The sequence below is a fragment of the Hyperolius riggenbachi genome, chromosome 7 (genome assembly GCF_040937935.1).
Source record: "Hyperolius riggenbachi isolate aHypRig1 chromosome 7, aHypRig1.pri, whole genome shotgun sequence".
NCBI classification, from domain to species: domain Eukaryota; kingdom Metazoa; phylum Chordata; class Amphibia; order Anura; family Hyperoliidae; genus Hyperolius; species Hyperolius riggenbachi.
The window spans coordinates 252964075-252987917 of record NC_090652.1 but is presented as its reverse complement, the minus strand read 5'-3'; the positions used below and the strand labels follow the sequence as shown (position 1 = coordinate 252987917).

General features: G+C 45.2%; 1 protein-coding gene across 1 annotated transcript in view; it reads right to left on the bottom strand.

Moving 5' to 3' along the window:
* HAT1 (histone acetyltransferase 1) overlaps window positions 1–23843 on the bottom strand; it is a 106578-nt gene that overhangs the window by 67387 nt on the left and 15348 nt on the right. Inside the window, exons 2-4 of the mRNA XM_068247036.1 lie at window positions 22104–22175; window positions 18346–18421; window positions 10477–10597 (exon numbers count right to left, since the gene is read on the bottom strand). Coding sequence (XP_068103137.1) covers window positions 10477–10597; window positions 18346–18421; window positions 22104–22175 — 269 coding nt within the window. The remainder of the gene's footprint in view (window positions 1–10476; window positions 10598–18345; window positions 18422–22103; window positions 22176–23843) is intronic.

Genomic DNA, 23843 nt, shown 5'->3' with positions numbered 1-23843 from the left:
CCGTTCAGTTCACACTGCACAGGGGAGGGTGCCTGAACAAAGCCTGCAGGTTTTTACTCAGTGGGGTCTGCGGCGCGCTCATCCGAGATGTTTGTATTGTATCCATTTCCACAAGAGCTGACACAAGAACACTCTGTGTTCACTTACCAAGGGACCCTTTTCACACCGTTTACATGTATGATGAGTATTAGTTCAAAACCCACACTCTCGCCGCTCGCAATTCAGACAGGGGGGAAATTAAGATGCTTAGGACAAAATACACGACAAAAGGCTAATACAACAAGCCACTAATTCCTGTCCTTTCAACCGTTATCCCCCCATTTCCAGTTAAAGCAACGCACCTGCAGCTGAATAGCACTTACATCGGCATTCACTTACTCCCATAGGAGCAGAATCGACACTTTATGCCAAATTTGGACCCTTTTTTTTTCCTTATTAAAAGAAGGTTGGGGGATGATTGGCTAAACGATGACTCTGTTGTTTTTATTTGAGCAAATATTTCAAGAATAGTTGTCTTTATTATTTGTTACACTGCAGAATAGAGTGATATGATATCATATACGTTAGTGTTTTTATTTTAACTTTTCTTTAAAGGAAGTACGAGGCAAAAAATAAAACTGATGAGAAACAATTGTATCTATCCTCCTCTTCCACCCAAATGCTTTTGTTTTTTTTAGATATCTCGCAGTTTTATTTTATATTTAAATCTACTTTTTACGTTTTTAATGTTTCATTGTCTCTACTCAATGACACATTCATTGACGTATGCCAGAGCTAAAATCTCTTTAAAAAAAAACATTTATTGAAATTTCCAGTTTTACAACACTGCTGAAACAGTCATCAGATGAGAAAACTCTTACATAAACATACAAGACAAAACTTGTGTTGCACAGCAGAGACAAACCCCAGCGCTAGCAATTAATGATCGGATACAATACTCCTATACAGACCTAAGGTTCAAAAATGGTCAGTCTAGATCAGTGGTCCTGAAAATATGGCCCGCGGGCCGAATGCCGCCCACTGAGGCTTTTTCACTGGCCCCCAAAAACAAAATATATAACTTATAGATGTGGCCCAATACACCTTTAAATAATCGGCAGCCCGCATATAGAATAGCAGTGCTACCCATCCACATACTGTAGAAGCCAGTGAGCAGTCATTCGCTGTCTTCCACGGCAGGTTGTCACCTGGGTATGCTTCACTGTCTAGTGCACAAAGACGTCCTTCGGGCGCTGCATGCTGGGGGTTCTCCTCTGGGCATGATTGGGGGGAATCAATACCTAGATTCAATGTAATGTTTTTTAACATCATTTTATGTAGGTTACGAAAGTTTGAGGACCCCTGGTCTAGATCAATACTAGTAGCCTCCAGCCACTTGGGACCAAATGCTGGAGAATTAGTTGGTGGCATTTCAGTTGTCATACACCCCCTTGATAGTGGTTCAATCTCTATGGATCAACTCAAGCCAGTCAGCGATCAGCGGAGGAACAGCTCTATTCCAGCGGATGACTATACATTTTTTTGGCGTAATGCGTAAGGTTGCGAAAAAGTATTCTTTTGGGTTCCCCTGTGGTGAAGTCATAGACCAGAACTTGGAGTTCAAGTTTGGCTGACATTGGGACAGCGTTACGTGGGAAAAATCTACTTTTTAAGTTTTTTATATTCCATTGTCTCTGCTCTAATGCTGGGCATACACGGCACGTTTATGCGGCGGTATCGAGCCAGCGGCTCGATGCTGGCGCGTCACCGCTCGTATCGATCCCCGCGGGCATCCCTTATCAGCCGCTCGATTCCCCGCTGTTGTCCGCCCGTGGGGCTCGAGCGGGGAATCTATCCGGCAGGTCATCGGACCTGTCGGATATTATCAATCCAGCCATCAGCAGCTTGATTGATAAAAAAAAAACGAACCGTCTATGCTTAGCAAAAGACACATTCATTGAAGTATGTCAGAGCTAAAATCTATGCACTATTGAGCCTTTTTATCTCTTTACTGCTCTTAGAAGCCATTTTCTGCCAGGAAAGTGTTTCATGGCTGTAATTCTTCATCAGTGAGGGTTACACTATAGTCCGACCTGGTCAGAAATTGTCACTTGCATACGTGAATATCAACTTTTGGACTAAGAAGCAAAAGAAGGAATACAGCCTAGTGATTTATATGCTTGACATTGTACATACACATGTCCATCTCATCACATCACGTCACCTCATGTATCCTTTAAACGGAACCTAAACTGAGAAGGATACGTTTTTTTTCCTTTTAAAATACCAGTTGCCTGACTCTCCTGCTGATCCTGTGTATCTAATACTTTTAGCCACAGCCCCTCAACAAGCATGCAGATCAGGTGCTCTGACTGAAGTCAGACTGGATCAGCTGCATGCCTGTTTCAGGTGTGTGATTCAGCCTCTACTGCAGCTAAAGAGCTCAGCCGGACTGCCAGGCAACTGGTATTGTTTAAAAGGAAACATCTATATCCTTCTCAGTTTAGGTTCCCTTTAAAGAAACAACAGCACAGCAATGAGTTTGCAACTCTATGGTTACATTGGATCATCTCTAGACCTCCAGACTGCAGGGCAGCTAGGATTGCTAAAGACGGCAGAGCTCTGTGCGCCGTTCAGGAGGGCTTTCTTTGGCTTCAGATCCTGTCCATCAATGTAAGCCAATCGGATTGCCTTACAGTGATGACAGGGTCAGGAGCCAATGAAATTGGCTCCTGACCGGCTCATCGGGCTCTGCCGTAATACTGCCGGCAGGGCGAGCGGGTTGCTGTGGGGACAAAGTGGCGCAATTGGCGTGACCGCACAGCAACGATTGTTGAAATCTACGTACTGTCAGAGCCGCGCAGCCACAAGCAGGACGTAGATTTCAACCGCGCTGGTCCAGAAACGGTTAATGGTTGAAAGATATAACCTTGCTCTACAGCAGCTTTGGGTTCTATTTATAAAGGGGTGATAAAAGTCACTTTTTGGTTTCACCCCTGTAAGCTGTACTTGGCAAATCATTTTTCACCCTATTTTGCTGCAGCAGTCACAATGATGCACACTGTGATTATTGTGCCTATGCCTTGGTGAAGAAACCTCAACACATTGGCTTATTTTCCTCACATGGAGGATTAAATATATTAATTTACAGGAGTGCCCATTTATCAACAGTTAATCATAGAATGGGGAAAATAAAAAACCAGTTCCTGTCCCACCACAACCCCAGCAAAAGGAATCCCGAACTCTTGAGAAGATGAAACCCTATATCTAGCAACCAAAGGCAGACTTTCCCTTTCATAACGACAGCAACTGATTCATCGATGACAGAGATGATGTGATGCAGCATAGTGGTAAACATGTTCCGTTCCCAACTGTTTGAATGGTGTTTCTGTCATCAAATTCTACAATGACCATGTATTTTTCACAATGTCCAAGTGCGATCAGCACGCATGCATAGAAACGAAGAGGAGTGCTAAAGACCAGTCGTCTTTCCGTATCGCTCAGACGGCAGTAAGTAATCCTCCAAATAATGTAACAGGGATACAGAGGCGCTAGAAGAATAAAAATGTCTAAAAAGTTTAAAATTTGTGGAGGCAGTGGACTTACTTCCTCCAAACAGACACAAGATAAGCCAACAAAGTTTAGCAGAACAAATTTATTTACATACTCCAGGGGAAAATGCAACACGTTTTGCAGATATGACCCCGCTTCATCACGTAATAGGTAGGAGAAGGTACAGTGCAGGTCTGTAGCTGGGTCACAGAGGCGCTTGGCCCAGCTACAGACCTACACTGTGCCTACTCCTATCTATTGCCTGATGAAGCGGGGTCATACCTGCAAAACGCGTTGCATTTTCCCCTAGGAGTATGTAAATAAATTTGTTCTGCTAAACTTTATTAGCATATCTTGTGCCTATTTGGAGGGGGTAAGTCCACCACTGCCTCCACAAATGTTAAAATTTTTAGACATTTTTATTCTTCTGCGCCTCTGTATCCCTGTTAAATTGTTCTAAGTCCACCCTTGGTGGAGGGGTGTCATCCCCTTTTTTCCTAATCTATGGAGAGCGACTTCTTAATCTTGAGTGGGGTCAGGTCTAATCTCCCCACCTGCTGTTACAGTGATTGCCTTTGTGGTAACACTGCTTTGTGAGTATATTTGTATTTACTCTACCAACTTCATCCCATATTACCAGTACATATTACACTATATTTGGCTCTTGGTGTCCCTATCCTTATTAGTCCTCCAAACAGGTCAGCACCTCCAGTAATTCATAGCTCTTTTAAAACATTGCTCTTTATTGAACGATCATTAAAAGGTAAATGGTATAAAAAGTGGGTGGCTGCAGTCCAGCGACAGCCCGCTGTTTCAGGTCTATACGCCTTTCTTCAGGCTAGGCAACCCCACACACCACACAATTACTGTAGGTGCTGAACTATTTGAAGGACCATGTTTTTTTTAACAGAAACAATTTTATTTTTCACAGAAACAATATTATTTCTCGTTTTCAGCATTAGTTATGTTGTCTGTGTACTACTTTCAGTTGGTTTACATGATGTGCAATTCACACCTTTTTGCGGCACAAGACATGAAACTCTACATTCGCTGCTATCACGGATCATTTGCCACAGAGCACCAGTTTCAAACAACCAAAAAGGGTGAGCAGATTTTCCCAGGGTGCATCTCAGGATACTGCCATGCCAGTTACTCAGCACAGAAGCTGTAAGAAGCCACACTTGGGTTAATGAATGTGCATATGCAGAATATCAGCTCCTCTGTGCTGAATTACATTGCTTTGTAGATAGTATGAAAGTAAAATCAGGGCTGAGCTGCAAACAGAACGTACTTGAGCTCCGGTAAACAAAATTATCACATTAGGCTTCAAAGCAAACTACTCTACAAGTGGTGAAATGAAAATGCGTTCTCGGCAAATGAAGACTTTTTAATACATTATGCCACAGCAGGCCTAACGTTAAAAAAGAGCTCCGCTAAAAACGGCTATTTTTAGCTGACAGCTAAGGCACTGCTGGGAGCTAGTGCTCTGGGGAGTGCATTTACCTCCTTTACCTATTTATACAGTGCCAAGGATTAGAAAGCTCTGTACAGAGCACAACCGAACATTTATCTACGTCACAGAGAACTAGCTCACAATCTATTGTCACGGCCAGAGTTAACCTGGTCATACACGTATTGATTTCCAGCCAATTCAATCGCTTTTATCAAACCTTCTGGACATCTGCTAAAGTAGAATCCCTCTATAGTGCACTTCAGGTAACCAGCCTAAGTAGTTTACTATAGCAGACATTTATAGTATCAGAAACAGTCAAGCACGTAAAGTATATCGTAGTAGTGAACCCTAATTCAGTCAATTGAGTCATTTTTTCTTCTCAGTGCTTCAGCAAGTAAAAATGCACAAAGATTAACATGCAGTGATTCTCATGCAATAATCACCCAACAGTTTGCACAAGAACCATAGATCACACTCTTTAATGCAGGTACAGTACAGACAGTGTGCTCCTGTGTCCACATTTCTGTGCTACCTGGATGATATTAGGTAGCCCAGTATAGCTTAGGCAGCCATAGGTAGCTCCAGTATAGTTAGCCAGCCATAGGTGCAATCAGTATAGGTTAGTCAGCCATAGGTGCCCCAGTATAGGCAGCATAGGGTAGCCAGCCATATTTGCCTCCAGTATAGGTTAGCCAGCCATATTTGCCTCCAGTATAGGTTAGCCAGTCATAGGTGCCTCCAGTATAGGTCAGCCAGCCATGGTGCCCCCAGTATAGGTTAGCCAGCCATGGTGCCCCCAGTATAGGTTAGCCAGTCAAAGGTGCCTCCAGTATAGGTTAGTCAGCCATAGGTACCTCCAGTATAGGTTAGGCAGCCATAGGTGCCTCCAGTATAGGTTAGGCAGCCATAGGTGCCTCCAGTATAGGTTAGGCAGCCATAGGTGCCTCCAGTATAGGTTAGGCAGCCATAGGTGCCTCCAGTATAGGTTAGGCAGCCATAGGTGCCACCAGCATATGTTAGTCAGCCACAGGTGCCCCCATTATAGGTTTGACAGCCATAGGTCCCCCCCCTTCCCTCCGCCCGCAGGCTGTGGCAATATAGAGGGGGAGCAGCAGCACAATGCAACTCAGCTGCCAGGAGAGGGACCTAACTCCTCCCTCTCCATGCTCCCCCCACCTCCATTGAAGTGATGAGCGGCAGCGGGGCGGCAATTACTCACCTTCCGCGCTCCAGGAGATGCTCACGTTCTGCCATGCTGTTGTCTACATCGCCGCTCACAGGAAGTAGTGTAACTACTACTTCATGTTAGTGGCATGTAGAGAGCATCCGGGCGGCAATGCTTGGAGCACGGCAGGTGAGTAATTGCCAACATCCTGCTGCCGCATATCTTTTCAATGGAGGGAGCACGGAGAAGAACCCGAGGAGAAGGAGGGAGGAGTCAGGTGCCTCTCCCTGCGGCTAAGTTCCATTGTACCGCTGCTCCCCCGTCTTAATTGTGCCCCTCCCCCCCAGCACCTCGGGTGTTTGCATGCCTCGTCCGCACGTAAAAACGCCTGTGGTTTACCCAAAGAAACAATGCATTCATCTAAACAAACAAAAAAATAGATTCCTCAAACTACATTTACAAAAAAGCAACTGTCCTACTTTCAATGTGACAAGCTAAAATCAAGTTGCCGAGTACCAGAAAATTATACTGTTGAATGGTGACCCTTGGTGCAGAGACAGACTTTTCTGTCGTACTAGTAAAACGCTATTTGGTTTTGTATTTTAGCGAGGAGTTGTTGCAGATGTGTGTTAAGTGGATGCTGGAGATTACGGACAAGGGTGACAAAACCATTGTAAATTAGATGATACCCGAGTATCACCTAGATTTGTGCTGGGGCAATGCCAGATGGTGGCATCACTTGATAAATCTCCCCCCACTAAAACACTTCTTCCTGCTAGAAGAAACCAAGGCTTGGGATTGGCTGCCCATTTCTCTCAGCTCCGTATTTGTGGCGCTCTTGTCTGAACCATGACAAACTACTAATTCCTGTATCAGATTCGGCCCCGAGTGTTGGGTTGCGTTGCCGGAAGGATAAACATCCATGTGGAAGTGAAAAGTCCCGTGAAGAGGGATTCCTCTATTAGGCGTGAGGACGAGTTGATGGACGCAGGAGACAAGTGCAGTGAAACAGACACTGAGAGCACAGACAACAGTGCAAAGTTCACATCACTTCTTAGCTTCCATTTATATATTGTCTCACTACTTTATTCCGAAAGTTAAAAATATCCCATCCAAACCTGTATATATTAAATAATCCATTATCTTCGTACGGTCATAAAGGTAAACAAATGATTGCAAAAGCCACCAATTTCTACTGACTAAAGTAATGAAAAAAATTTAGAATAACTGATGTTAACCGGTTATGGCTATATTTGAGTGTTGGATGTATCATAACAAATTATGTTTGGACACGCTATTGTTGATATAAGATATGTTATTTTCTCGTATTTGCATTTCTTGTACCGCAAGTTATAAATATTCAATAAATCAGGTCATGAAAAAAAAAGAAAAATATCTAGACTGACATATCCTGATACACTTATACTCAACTGAAAGCTCTGGTTCACTGGCCCACTTAAGCAAGATCGTACATTTGCAATCATCAGCAATTCACAGCTCTTAGCATTTCATGACTTAATTTTTTGCTATAAATACGTTTAAAATACCTGGTTGGGTGCTGTAATTGTCCAGAGCTCTCTCTACTGGACTAGTACTGTCTAGAGCTGGGATGCCAATGTATCATAATGCTACTCTCACACAGAACCCTCCCCCTCTATCAATGCATAACCCATAAACCTCATCTTTACCAATACCTAAACATTAACTTACCCTTTACCACTGTCTAACTCCTAACCTTCTCTACCTATGCCTAACCATTCTACCAATGCCTAACCATTCTACCAATGCCTAACCCTCAAACCTCCCTCTACCTATGCCTAATCTTTAAGTCTCCTTCCTATGCCTGACCCCTAAGTCTCCTTCCTATGCCTGACCCCTAAGTCTCCTTCCTATGCCTGACCCCTAAGTCTCCTTCCTATGCCTGACCCCTAAGTCTCCTTCCTATGCCTGACCCCTAAGTCTCCTTCCTATGCCTGACCCCTAAGTCTCCTTCCTATGCCTGACCCCTAAGTCTCCTTCCTATGCCTGACCCCTAAGTCTCCTTCCTATGCCTGACCCCTAAGTCTCCTTCCTATGCCTGACCCCTAAGTCTCCTTCCTAGGCCTGACCCCTAAGTCTCCTTCCTAGGCCTGACCCCTAAGTCTCCTTCCTAGGCCTGACCCCTAAGTCTCCTTCCTAGGCCTGACCCCTAAGTCTCCTTCCTAGGCCTGACCCCTAAGTCTCCTTCCTAGGCCTGACCCCTAAGTCTCCTTCCTAGGCCTGACCCCTAAGTCTCCTTCCTAGGCCTGACCCCTAAGTCTCCTTCCTAGGCCTGACCCCTAAGTCTCCTTCCTAGGCCTGACCCCTGAGTCTCCTTCCTAGGCCTGACCCCTGAGTCTCCTTCCTAGGCCTGACCCCTGAGTCTCCTTCCTATGCCTGACCCCTGAGTCTCCTTCCTATGCCTGACCCCTGAGTCTCCTTCCTATGCCTGACCCCTGAGTCTCCTTCCTATGCCTGACCCCCAAGTCTCCTTCCTATGCCTGACCCCCAAGTCTCCTTCCTATGCCTGACCCCCAAGTCTCCTTCCTATGCCTGACCTCTAAGTCTCCTTCCAATGCCTGACCCCTAAGTCTCCTTCCTATGCCTGACCCCTAAGTCTCCTTCCTATGCCTGACCCCTAAGTCTCCTTCCTATGCCTGACCCCTAAGTCTCCTTCCTATGCCTGACCCCTAAGTCTCCTTCCTATGCCTGACCCCCAAGTCTCCTTCCTATGCCTGACCCCTAACTCTCCTTCCTATGCCTGACCCCTAACTCTCCTTCCTATGCCTGACCCCTAACTCTCCTTCCTATGCCTGACCCCTAACTTTCCTTCCTATGCCTGACCCCCGAGTCTCCTTCCTATGCCTGACCCCTAACTCTCCTTCCTATGCCTGACCCCTAACTCTCCTTCCTATGCCTGACCCCTAACTCTCCTTCCTATGCCTGACCCCTAACTCTCCTTCCTATGCCTGACCCCTAACTCTCCTCCTATGCCTGACCCCTACTCTCCTCCCTATGCCTGACCCCTAACTCTCCTTCCTACGCCTGACCCTTAACCCTCCCTCTACCGATACACAACACTTAACCCTCCCTCTACCCATGCCTAACCCTTAAACCTCCCACTACCTAAGCCAAACCCTTCCCCTCCCCACCAAATCACATACATGGTGCCTAACCTTTAACCCCCTCTCCCCCCGTGTCACCTAACCTTAACCTACCCCCCACTGGCAATGAACTGAAATTAAATCATGGGTGCTAAATAAGCACCTGTGATTTTATAGGACGTCTCCATGCGCCCACATTTTTGTTCACTGCTGCAATTTGCAACTTTTATAATGGCTGATTATTTCGAAGGCTACTCCTGCACCCATTTTTGTGTCTTCAGCCAGCATCTAAAACATTTGTTTTAGAAAACTAGCCGAAAACCATGGCAATATTAAACCGTTTTTCTGTTGTGTGGCCATTTCCATCCCCATGGAGAACTAAAACTGTGTTTTCTAGTGGACAATTGAACGTAAAAGCTCCATACCAACAGCAAAGCAAATAGAACCGAAATGCCTTCTTTAAGCAGCAGGGTCAGCAATATTATGCCCCCCAAAAAAACATAAGTAAGTAACTACTTGTTCTACTTACACAACAGATGTATTGTACTGTCCACATTTTAATTTCAGTGACTGAAGCCAAACCTGATGTCAATTCCTCCTTTACTCTTTTTTCTCTCCTAGAATCTAGCTTGCTTTGTAAACATGTGATCTCAGCAAGATCAGGTTTCAGCAGCTTCACAATGAACAGCCCTCAGCTAATCAGTGAGGAACAGGAATGTGGGAGGTGTGATGACAAGCTTCCTTCTTGAGGCAATGTAGCAAATACAGCCAGGCTGACAGACAAGATTTATTACAGCAGAAACATTTGTGAAGACACTGGAGTGCTTGCAATGCAGGGTTACGCTGCAGGATACATAATAAACACAGAGCAGTGGGTAAATGGAATTTGATTTTGTGGCTGACAATGCCTCTTTTACAAAGAAGCGTGCATTTCCCTTCTGTTTTTGGCAAAGTGGAACCTATAATGCACCACCCCTGGATAAGCCCAGTGCTTTGAAGCAATGCATTATGGGTACCCTTATGGCACAAATTGAAGGGATCACACAAACAATTATCTTCTTTTCAATTAGTGCTGCACTTTCTGCAGTGCTTTCACCAAAACAAAACCTAACGACTCCATAACCAAATCACTTAACGCTTTATCAGTCATTCAAAGAAATATAGCTACAACAACATATGAAAAAGTAGTAAGTGATGTGGCTTACCTGGACTCCATCAAATTTATCATCAACTTTAGAGCTATACTGTACTCGGAACATGGTGGAGAGGTTCCCAGCACTGTAGTATAGCAGGATCTTCAAACCTTTGTATCCAAATGCCACTTCACTAGGGAGACAAGACAAAAGCAGTTTTAGGAGTTTAGAGACTATAATATAACCACTTCTCGATACATCGCTTTTTCCGACGCCTGATTGGTCCAAAGACGGCCACATGACCACAGCCGGCCGCCTGCCAATCAGGGAGGAGATAGGAGAACGGTCCCTCTCTCTAACCAATAAGGTGTGCCGTTAGATAGAGCATCCTTAGCGCTCCAGTCAGTGGTGCTGCGAGAGAGGGGCGGAAGACAGAGGCGGGCGCATGACGTCAGATGTAAACAGAGTGCCGTGCAAGATCCAGCCCTGCCTCAGCGCTATTATATCTTTTTGCGCCTCTGTCCCTTCTAAAAATGATTTGGATAAATAGAGGAGAGGGTAACACTAGAGTACAGCTCATTATTGTGCCTGGTTGACTATTTAAAAGCACTTATTTTGTATGTATGCAATCAATGGGGAAATGTTTTGATTGGACTACAGGTTTATTGATTACGCCCTGGTCCAATCAGTGTCCTGGATCAGGTGGGTGTGGGCAAACAGTGTCCAGCCCCTCTCCTATCTCCCACATTTCAAGTATATAAGGGCTAGAGAGAGGATGTGTTCTCATGGCTGCTACTATACAGCCAATATGCTGTCATTATGAACTGATTTTTGTACTTTGCGATATTTATGCACCTTATCACTATGTATATTTGCACTCTAGCACGCAGCACTTTCCCTTAATAAAGCTTCCTGTATGGAAGTGAAACATGTCGGGTTGTTGGTGGGGGTAGTGTTTTAAATATTAGCTTCATTGTGCAGAGCTGATGGGTTGGTGTGGCTAATACCCCACCTCTTGACTCCTATACTTACCATAGTACCCATAGCTACTGCATTTATTCAGTTCGGTTTGTAAATTAGCAGCCGTCATACAGGCTTTCAGTAATAGTCTTTTAAATCTTTATTAAAAGTTATGTTTTAGTCCTCTATAGAGGATAGTAATTCAGTGTGTAATTTAAAATAAATAAATGTAAAGTAAAATAACAATGAGAAATGGTTTCTTATTACTAACAGGGCTAGTCAACAGAGGAGCACATGGCTTTTGGAAACACACTGGAAAGGGCATATCCAAGGGTTAAAAGCTATATTACACACTGAGCAGGAAACTGCAGTTGCCTTGTGGGCGACAAAAATGTAGTGTCTCATAGCAGAGAGGTCTGGGTCATGTGATCTGCTCTGTGCTGGGGAAGGAACTTCCACTATATTGGCAGAATGACTGAATGCCACCTGCCAGGTACATTACTGCAAAAAAAAAAAAAAATGTACATCTGTATATTGCACAAAACAATGTATCTTGCTCATTCATTCAAATTGATCATCATATGCTTTTAACATTGGATGCTGAACTAAGGCTTTAAAGGAGTACTGTAGGAGGTTAGGCAGAAAAAGAGTTGAACTTTCCTGGGGCCCCGTCTGTGGTTCATTTCCCGAATTTGCGACTTTAAAGTCGGAAAACTACTGTGCGTGCGCGGCTGCGCCCTGGCTTCCACTGACGTCACCAGGAGTGTATTGCGCAGGCCCAGTACGGTCTGCGCCTGTGCAGTACGCTCCTGGTGACGTCAGTGAAAACAAGGACATGGCCGCGCAGGCGCAGTGGTTTTCCGACTTTAAAGTGAACCTCCAGACTAAAAATCTACTCCGCAGAACTGAAAAGGCTTGGTGTTTCTTTAACAGTTTCACAGCATCAGGACATTGTTTTTCTTATAGAAGTCTCATTTTTAGCTGCATTTTAGCTAAGCTCCGCCCCATCAAAGAAAACTGCCCGGGCTTTTATGAAATCACTTATGAAATCACAAACCTTTGCCTGTTCTTTTAAAACAGTGTGGGTAGGAGATTATAAAACCTATCTATTTTAATGAACATAACTAATGTAACTTAATGACAGTATGTTTGTTTAGGCTTAAAGAGCAACTGTTAGCTCTAAAATGCCCCCTCAAAAAAACACATATGTAAGTAGATAAATACATGCTCTACTTACATGACAGATGTATCATAGTGTCCATGTTTTGATTTCTGTAATTTTTATGTTTAAATATTAGAAGGCTCCTGTTGCTGGCAGGGGCCATCTTGTGTCCGGCTAGATCTTCTTCCCCCCCCCCCCCCCCGCATCCCCCTCCTCCCCGCACTGACTGAGCACAGCGGGGAGGAATAAATGCAGCAGCCACACACAGACTCACCTAATAATGGATCCAAGCGCTGTCGTTCCCATCTATTCTCTGCACTAGTGCAGAGTGTAGGATACTGCAGCGCCTGGAACCATTATTCCGGGAGTCTGTGTGTGTGCACCACCTTTATCCTTCCCCAAAGCTCAGTGTGGGGAAAAAGAAAAATGCAGCGGCGGCGGGCGGCAGAACGGCGGGGGGGGGGGGGGCGCGGACATGCCACTGGAGGAGGGGGGCAGAGGACAGTGACAGGAGATAGCCTCTGGCCCCCCTCCGTGCGCTCTAACAGCAGCGGCGACCAGGCAGACAAGGGGAGACCAGGCGGCCAATCGTAGTGCAGAGAGATGAGTGACAGAGGCATCAGCCAATCAGGCTGATTCAGCATGCCTGTCACTTCTCTCTGCGGCTTGCGTCCACTTTTAGAGCCTGGGGCATGAGGAGAGAAATCTACAAAAGTAAGAAGGATTTGAAACGTTTACATTGCCTAGTTAGCATCCTTTCTACTGCTCTATTAGCATGCAGTAGAGAACTTATTGTGTATTTTCTGCCTAACAGTTACTCTTTAAGTTCCTCTTTAACGTTGGAAATTCCAGAAGTGAACCAGAGCATCTGTGAGTGGCTGCACGAGCACAGGATGTCTGCGGGGGACCATTAGAAGCCCCAGGTAAGTTCAACTCTTCCCCCCCCGACCCCCTACCGTAGTCCTTTAATCCCTTCCTCATAGCTTTTGGTTAAAGTTGGTTAATGTCCCTTTAGGCTGGGTACACGCTTACTAGATGCACAATGGCACATTTACAGTTTATCCGCTCAGTCCACTGCAGGGGAGAAGTATCGTTTTACAGATTGAAGCCCCCGCAGAAGCATATGGGGCTTCCCACTGGATTGCAACAGACCATTGGGAATCCTCCCTATACAGGGAGGATTTTCATTGGTCCACCACTCGGTTAACCAGTGAGAATCCTTCCTGGGGAGAGAGTATTCCCATTGGTCTGTTGCAATCCAGTGGGGAGCCCCATGCTTCTGCTGGTGCTCCGATCTGTATATCTGCGCTTCTACCATGCAGTGGACTGAACAGCAGTGCCAGTGGCGGTGGTGAAACCGGATGAGACAGAAGAGAGGTGAGTAAATAAGTGAAACGCATGCGTTTGCATAGGCTTCCATTCATTCCATTGGCATCCACATCGTGATCCGGAACCGCAAATATCGCAAACCACACAGACTTATGGTCCGCTCGTCGGAATGGACCAATTGGATCCGTTTCAAACAGACCGATGTGAATGGATCCTATTGCGTTGCACAAGATCCGTACACATTAATGGAAGGTGTGAAGCCAGCCTTATTGACAATCTCTGTTAATCAGGATGCAATAGGAGGTTGATGTAGCATATTTATGCCATAAGTACACTTCTATTCTAACAATGCACCTCTTCTCCAGAACCAGAGCCATGATCAGGGCTATGGTTTGACAGTAATATTAAGATTATTTCTATCAGCTGTTTTCTCAAGCTTGACTGGAACTTAGTCTGATGATATATGCGGACGGCGAGACTGAGCATCTCTCCTGACAGAAACTGCTGACAGGACTGGTTCATGCATTCATTAACACCAGTCTTCCTTATCCTAAAGACAATTTCATAACAGTAATGATTCCAACCAAAGAAACCTCTATACAGGGTCTGTATAAGACTGGCTCAAGCGCAGTGAGCTCTTCCTGCAGCAAGGAAAAGGATGCCAGCCACTAATAACAGGAAACAAAATGGAGTGACATTAAAGAGCAACTTTAGCCCAGGATTGACCTTCATCCCAGTCAGTAGCCGATACCTCCTTCCTCATAAGAAATCCTTACCTTTCTCAATCAGATAATCAGAGGCATCTGTATGGCTGATATTGTGGTGAAACCCCTCCCGCAGTGTGATGTCAGGGCCATGGCCACGACAGTTTCCCGTTTGTGTATGTCACTGCATTGAGGTAGATAACAGCTGTTGCCAAATGCCAAGCAAGCTGCATTAGCCTATCATATTGTTGTTGGGTATGTTTATAGATAAAAACAGTTGGTGCTGTCTGGTTCCCCCCCTCCCCCCCCCCGACTGCCAACAGTAAATATGTTGACCTGCAGGCTCACAGTGGATCAAACAACCTGAATTAATTATATGGCAAGTATCAATTATTTATTGATCCATCTTCAAATTTTTAACTTTTCACTTTGCAATGTCTTGATTTATATTTCTTACCACCTACTACTATCTTTTGGTAAAGTTCCTCTTTAAGGAGAACCAGAGATGAAGCACCCTCATGTATTTTACCATAAACATCAATGGGACCATGACAGCAAACACCTACTCTGCTCTTTGTTTCATTTTTCACTGCACAGTTTTCTTGTTATCAGCCCTGATAAAATCCACGACTGAGCATTCAGTCTAACTTTGCTCCGGAATGATTATAGCTGAGTCAGTCTTCTGTGATGTATTTTCAAGCCCAAGCCTGCCCCCTCCTGGCTCTGCTTTCCTGCTACGAGAATACATAGGAGGAAAGCACAGCCACAAGCCATTACGAGTAATAATGAATTGAATCTAGTTACAACGTGTGTAAACACAGTCTAAAGGCTCGTACACACGTTGGATTTTTCAAACAACGGGTCGATTGAACGTCCAGTCGTTTGGACGTCAAATCGGGTGCGTGTACGGTCGGACTTTCAGCTGATAAGACGTGTTTTGACGGATCCGTTTGGCTTATCGTTCAAATCCAGTCTTATCAGCTGAACGACCAACCGTGCACACGCCCGATTTGACATTTAAACGTCCAAACAACCGGCTGTTTGGAAAAATCCGACGTGTGTATGTACCTTAAAGTGACACTGAGGTCTCAAAAATTTTTTTTTAACAAATGTGTTTACCATATTAGCCCTAACTAAACCGCCGCTGTAATCTATCTAAATCCCCCCAACTCCCCCCTGCAAAATTCACGGGTTTCTTGGTCGTGGATTTTGCTGCCCTGTGCGCTTCCGTGTGAGGCAGAGCTATGAGCTGCAGATCTGCCTCACACGTGTCTGTCAGCGGCGGATCTCCGCCTCTCCCCCGCACCTCTCAGCGAAGGAAGACAGAGGGGCGGGGGAGAGGAGGCGGCGATCCGGGCTGACAGACGCGCTGAGAGGCACAGCTGCAGCTCATAGCTCTGCCTCTCACGGAAGCGCTGCCCGGATTGCCCCCCAGCAAGTTAGGGGGGATTTAGTGTAAGGCGGCGGGAATGCAGCGATTTAGTTAGGGCTAACATATTAATCATAGCTGTTAAATAAAAAGATTTTGTTTTTGAGACTTCAGAGTCTCTTTGACAAGTGAAGGAGCTCTCTGTGCTTCAGTCTCTCTCTGTCTCTCTCTCTCTCTCTAAGATGTTCATCTAAAATAAAATGCAGTAAAAATAAAATGCAATGCCAGCTTTCAGGGTACGGTAAACTACACTTTGGGAACTTGTAATTTGTAAACAGACAATATTACGTATGCACAAAAGCAAATATGATAACTGTATGAGTAATAAAAAGTAGGAAAACACATTTTTATTGAATGTTATGTCTGAGTTTCAGACCACTTTAATAGGCTGTAGATTTTGTACAAAAATCATCTGATTTAGACTCCCGACTCCTCAGTTTATGAAATCACCGACTCCAACGCCGACTCCACCACCCTGCTTGCCGGGCAGTTCAGTCTCACATCTGCCGACCTGAGGCAAAGCTACCTAAGTCAAGCACAGAGGTATGTTCATGCTGCATCCACATACCTCTGTGCGTCGTTCACTGTCTGATCTTAGGGGGCAATGTAACCCCTGAGAGGAGCAAGCCAGCTGATATTCGGGTCTTTCCTACAATTTGTGGAGATTTTACTTAACCTTCCTGGCGGTAAGCCCGAGCTGAGCTTGGGCTATGCCGCACAGGAAGATATCTCAGACCCTGGTAGGACGATTTGCCCCATTTAAAGTGCTGTACGCGAAGCTAGCACTTTGCTAGCCGCGCTTACAGCTTGATCGCCGCCGCTCTGCGGCGATCGCCCACACGCAGCGGCGGCTGCGGCCCCCGCCGCCAGAGCGCTGCCCGGACCAATGAGTTCCAGGCAGCGCTATGGGCTGGATCGGAGGCGTCTGACGTCCATGACGTCATTCCGATCGTAACCATGGCAACAGGAGAAGCCAAACAGGGGAACGCGTTATATACGCGTTCCCGTTTGCTATTGATGCCGGCGTCGATCGCACTAGAGGGACAAATGCGCCCTCTAGTGGTGTTTCATGTAGCTACCACTCTGGTAGCTTTACATGAAACAAAAACAAACAAAAAAAAAGGATTTCTGCCTATTTGGCAAAAAAATGAAACCGCCAGGAGGGTTAAAGGAACACTATCGATTAAAACAACATTTTATCTTAAAACTCTATATTAGCGTATACATTACCACTAGTGCTAGGGACACTATTTATTTACCCAGTTCTCTCTCCCTGCTTAAAAATCATCCTTCATTCCTCACACAGCTCACAAATATACTTCACTGGCCTCAATTCACGAAGCTTTATCAAACACTTCATCAAACGTTTGATAATTTACCTCATGGGTAAAATCTAATTTTGAATTCACTAAGGTGTTATATATTTATCTAATGTTTTACTGATAAAACGTTCAATAAATATATAACACATTAGTGAATTCAAAATTAGATTTTACCCATGAGGTAAATTATCAAACGTTTGATAAAGCTCTGTGCATTGAGGCCACTGTGTCACAGCATGCAGGAGACATGAGGAGGAGGAGGCTGATCTGAGGTGGTAACAGGTAGCTAGATGTGCTGTAATATTGCTCTAATGTAACTAGCAGGGAGATGTGTATACACTATTCCTGACTGACTGGCTTGCGTGTGACTTTTCACTGCAGGCTGCATCTGCTTTGTAGGCGGCTATGTGGTGCAGTGCTGAGAGGGAGATATGCTGTTTACAAAGGCATTATTATGATCTTTCTCAGTCAGAAAAGCAAAGATAATAAACACACATTGCTGAAATCTTTATCCCCTAATGCTGGGAGTACACTATTAGATAGGTTGGCAGATAGATGGATGGATAGATAATTTCCAACTTGTCCAATCTTATTTTTGATCGTTTTTCTGATCGATTTTTCATAGAAGTGAATGGATATGGATAAGAAAAGATAAGAAAATCGATCAGAAATCAATTGGACAGTAAATCAGCTGAAAAATCTCATTGTGTATTCCCAGCATTACCACCGACTAAGATTCTTTCAGCAAGGGAGTATTAAACTAGTAGTTGATAGTACTAGTTAGTAGTAGTTGATAGCAACCCCCCTGTGCAGGGACATGGTCTAGCCCTCTGATAGCCCAACACTTTTGTATCTAAAACTGACGGAGGATATTACAGCAAAGAGGCAGAGCTGTGTGAGGAAGGAAATTGCTCCTAGTACTTGTGGTAATGTGTGCCCTTACATACAGCATTAAAAAAAAATTGTTTTAAAAGGGGAGTGTACGATTCAGCTTGTTAATATTTAAAACAGCTATCTGATAAGTGTGTTACTTACTCATCTCCAAAAATCTGGTGACTAAACTCTGGATTAAATGTTGTGCTGTCATCCTCGATGTCTTCAGGGAAACGCACTAAAAGACAGCAAGACAATAAGATAATGTTAGTAATATACCCACTCTGATTTAAGGATTAGCAGAACAAAATAGTTGGAAGATGGCAGGCTTCATATTTCAGTTAAGGATCCCTTAAAGGAGTCAACAGTGCAAAATTAATAAAATAAGTGCTACTTACCAGGGGCTTCCTCCAGCCCCAAGCTCCCAGCATGTCCCTCACCACAGCTCTGCAGTCAGCCGTTTGCCGCAGCTCCGTCCCAGTGCCCAGCTATGACGTCAGGGCGACCTCCAGGTCGGCCTGTACTGCGCCTGCGGCGCTGTCAATCACTGCTACGTGGCCACGTGGAGGTGATTGACAGCGCCGCTCGAGCAGGCGCAGTACAGGCCGACCTGGAGGTCGCCCTGACGTCATAGCCGGGCACTGGGACGGAGCTGCGGCAAACGGCTGACTGCAGAGCTGTGGCGAGGGACATGCTGGGAGCTTGGGGCTGGAGGAAGCCCCTGGTAAGTAGCACTTATTTTATTAATTTTGCACTGATGACTCCTTTAAAGAGAGCCTGAGGTAGGCTCAAAAGAAAAAAAAAAAAGTAGGCTACCTGATCCGCAGGTCTGAGAGGATCAGGTACCTGCAAAAACCGTCGCTCCCGTGGGCAGCAATAGCCCACTTTCACTTGTGTGATCCCTGGGTCACGACGCTGCAATGAGAGACTGTGTTGTCTCCCTTAGCATGCAGGGAGGCGGGGGAGCAGCAGGAGGCGCGGCTAGGGAGAGAGAGCTGCCCAATGGCAGCTCAGGAAACCCTGTAGGGACACCCCTGGCGGGCGTTTTAAACAGGGAATTCCTCTTCCGTGTTTACCTTCCGAGTTAGCAGCAAATCTTGTCGCTAAACTCGGGGGGCTATAGCACGGCTGTGGGGGAGTAGATCGGCGGTGTGGGGACACACAGCCATGTCATTAGGCAGAGAATATGGCTCTGTGTCCCATCTGCCCCTCGAAAATCCACCTCGGGTTCTCCTTAAAGACCTGGCTGAGGCAGAATTTTTACAATGCATTTACATAAACCACATTTTAATTAAGAAATGTGGAGACACATTTAAGCCTCCACCAGACTGATCCAGCGTTGGCAGCCCTGACATCAGACAGACAATAATATGTACCTTTGGCTACCGGCGCATGCATAGTAGCAGCTCTCCACTCTAGCTCCAGTGGAAATAGCCAAGCCTGATCTGGTCCGCTCTACTGTGCAGGCACTTGCGACTGCGAAATAGAACGAACTGGACCGGGCTTGACTATTTGCGCCAGAGCAGAGAACCGCTATTGCATCTGGGGCAAGGTTTCCGCCAAGCAGCGATTTGAGAGAGAGACAGGGCTGGAAAACCCCGGCTGAGGAGGGCGGGGGAAGCCTTTTTATGATCTAGAGAGGCTTCCCCCTCCTGACATAATCAGCCCCAAGGGCGGCGGGCCTGGGGGAGACTTGACAGCAACAAAGGGTCCAGCTGGTAAAAAAAAAAAAAAAAAAAAAAAACCTACAAAATGTTTTCATGCATATAAAGCATTTACGCGTACCTGAAGTGACATGTGACAAAAATATATACATATAGTACTACAGTAGGTGGCAAAAGTATTTCGGCCCCCTTGAAGTTTTCCACATTTTGTCACATTACTGCCACAAACATGCATCAATTTTATTGGAATTCCACGTAAAAGACCAATACAAAGTGGTGTACACGTGAGAAGTGGATCGAAAATCATACATGATTCCAAACATTTTTTTACAAATAAATAACTGCAAAGTGGGGTGTGCGTAATTATTCAGCCCCCTGAATCAATACTTTGTAGAACCACCTTTTGCTGCAATTACAGCTGCCAGTCTTTTAGGGTATGTCTCTACCAGCTTTGCACATCTAGAGACTGAAATCCTTGCCCATTCTTCTTTGCAAAACAGCTCCAGCTCAGTCAGATTAGATGGACAGCATTTGTGAACAGCAGTTTTCAGATCTTGCCACAGATTCTCGATTGGATTTAGATCTGGACTTTGACTGAGCCATTCTAACACATGGATATGTTTTGTTTTAAACCATTCCATTGTTGCCCTGGCTTTATGTTTAGGGTCGTTGTCCTGCTGGAAGGTGAACCTCAGCCCCAGTCTCCAGTCTTTTGCATTCTCTAAGAGGTTTTCTTCTAAGTTTGCCCTATAATTGGCTCCATCCATCTTCCCATCAACTCTGACCAGCTTCCCTGTCCCTGCTGAAGAGATGCACCCCCCCCCGAGCATGATGCTGCCACCACCATATTTGACAGTGAAGACGATGTGTTCAGAGTGATGTGCAGTGTTAGTTTTCCTCCACACATAGCGTTTTGCATATTGGCCAAAAAGTTCCATTTTGGTCTCATCTGACCAGAGCACCTTCTTCCACATGGTTGCTGTGTCCCCCACATGGCTTGTGGCAAACTGCAAACGGGACTTCTTATGCTTTCTGTTAACAATGCCTTTCTTCTTGCCACTCTTCCATAAAGGCCGACTTTGTACAGTGCATGACTAATAGTTGTCCTATGGACAGAGTCTCCCACCTGAGCTGTAGATCTCTGCAGCTCGTCCAGAGTCACCATGGGCCTCTTGACTGCATTTCTGATCAGCGCTCTCCTTGTTCGGCCTGTGAGTTTAGGTGGATGGCCTTGTCTTGGTAGGTTTACAGTTGTGCCATACTCCTTCCATTTCTGAATGATCACTTGAACAGTGCTCCGTGGGATGTTCAAGGCTTTGGAAATCTTTTTGTAGCCTAAGCCTGCTTTAAATTTCTCAATAACTTGATCCCTGACCTGTCTTGTGTGTTTTTTGGACTTCATGGTGTTGTTGCTCCCAATATTCTCATAGACAACCTCTGAGGCCCTCACAGCGCAGCTGTATTTGTACTGACATTAGATTACACACAGGTGCACTCTAGACATTAGCACTCATCAGGCAATGTCTATAGGCAACTGACTGCACTCAGATCAAAGGGGGCCGAATAATTATGCACACACCACTTTGCAGTTATTTATTTGTAAAAAATGTTTGGAATCATGTATGATTTTCGTTCCACTTCTCATGTGTACACCACTTTGTGTTGGTCTTTCATGTGGAATTCCAATAAAATTGATTCATGTTTGTGGCAGTAATATGACAAAATGTGGAAAACGTCAAGGGGGCCGAATACATTTGCAACCCACTGTAGCTTTACTTAGAAATTAATTGAAGTCCCTTTCTGTTTCCAGTACAGTAAGTTACAAAAAAAAACAAAAACAAAAAAACTTCAGTGATTAACTATGCGAAAGAGCGTGTCGAAAAGTACAGCTTGTCAAATTCAGTGCAGTTTCCTGAAAAGTCAAAACAGCTGAGAAACATTGAGGAAACTTCAAACGGTCATTACTTCTGCTTCTTTTTCAGCTTAAAAGGGAGAGTGTGGATTCTAAACAGCAACTGTGACGGTCTGATGCAATCTTAAAACTAAAAATACGAGACTCTATATTACAATTTTTTTTAATTTATTATCAGTTCTACACATACAATTCATTACCTCATAAGTTTATTCTTACTTCAGGTTCACTTTAACTATAAACGCATATATGACCCAGATGCTTTAAAAAATAATATCTGCATAGCGTAACCTCAAAAAACACAGACCACACCTACAAAGTCATAATATATTTACAAAACCTACCCAGTTTAAGTGTAATGGCATCATTTGTGCTACACTTGTATTCAGCCAGCTTCTTCTCCATATCAGTGAGACCTAGAGGAAGGAGATTATGGTGAGAAATTATCATCAAGGAGAAAAAAAACGAATTGATTTATAATTCTGAAAGTATATAGATGTTACTAGGCATGGATACTCTGCAGAAAGTTGGAAGCATATAAAAATACAGAGTGTCTTGCTGCCTTCCATGCATACGGGTTTGGTGGAAATGCATTAACTGTTATTATCCATGACTTGTGATCGATTTAGAGGGACACTTAAGTAAAAAAAAAAATGAGTTTTACTCACCTGGGGCTTCCAATAGCCCCCTGCAGCTGTCCGGTGCCCTTGCCGTCTCCCTCCGATCCTCCTGGCCCTGCTGGCAGCCACTTCCTGTTTCGGTGACAGGAGCTGACAGGCTGGGGACGCGAGTGATTCTTCGCATTCCCAGACACATTAGCACCCTCTATGCTGCTATATGGTATATGATATATGCTATAGCAGCATAGATGGCGCTATTGTGGCCAGGAACGCGAAGAATCACTTGCGTCCCCAGCCTGTTAGCTCCTGTCACGAAACAGGAAGTGGCTGCCGGCGGGGCCAGGAGGATCGGAGGGAGATGGCGAGGGCACCGGACAGCTGCAGGGGGCTATTGGAAGCCCTAGGTGAGTAAAACTCATCTTTTTTGTTTGACTTAAGTGTCCCTTTAATAAAAAAAAGGCTGTATTGTGGACACTGCAGATTGCGGACTTCATCCTTTGTATACCTGGTGTCTTGTGCTGTGTGCAGTCAAGTGCAAGTGTTTCATGATTACCTGTCTGTTCCAATCTAACGAAAGAGGAAGAACTCATCCAGATCAAAGTCGGCTAAAGTAACTCATTTCATTCTCGAAGTTTGCTTAGACTATAAATAATTTATTATGAATGGCATGACAATACAGCTGCACCGTCTAGTGCAGGGGTCTCAAACTCGCGGCCCGCGGGCCATTTGCGGCCCTCGATACAATATTTTGTGGCCCTCGCCGGCAAAAGCTTTCTTACAGTTTCCTTCAGTGCTCCCAAGAAATCCGCCGCATCCCCCGCCGCTAAACGAGGGTTGCAGAGCCCCCAAATCGCCCGGGGGGCAATCCGCCGGCATTTCCTGGAAGGGGCAAAGCTTTCAGCTTCAGCTCTGCCCCTCCTGACGTCAATCGCCGCACGGATCGCCGCCTCTCCCCGCCCCTCTCTGTAAAGGAAGAGTGAGGGGCGGGCAGAGGCGGCAATGCGCCGCGATTGTGAAATTCCTTATGCGGCCCAGCCTCATCCTGACTTTGCCTCCTGCGGCCCCCCAGGTAAATTGAGTTTGAGACCCCTGGTCTAGTAAGAATGATGGATTTCCTATGTAAGGGGTGCAGTCCTGCTCACCCCGACAGGTTATCGGGCCTCTGACAGTGTAACTAGCCTCACCTGCAGGGCCCAAATAGCCAGACTTCCAAGGCCTCCAGAGCAAACTACAGGTGAAAACGTCTCATATAGACATTGTGTGGCACAGATTATTATCTACATACATGTTTTATGATTAGTTGATATATCAGGTTTTAAAAAGTGTACCTGATGCGGTGTAAAGAAAAAAAAAAAAAAAAGGATACCCAAGAAGAGGGGAGCCTTTGAACGATCCCTCATAGTTGAACTGCGCAGATCCCAGTAACATATCCTACAAGAGCTTACTGGATATGGTCTTATGGCC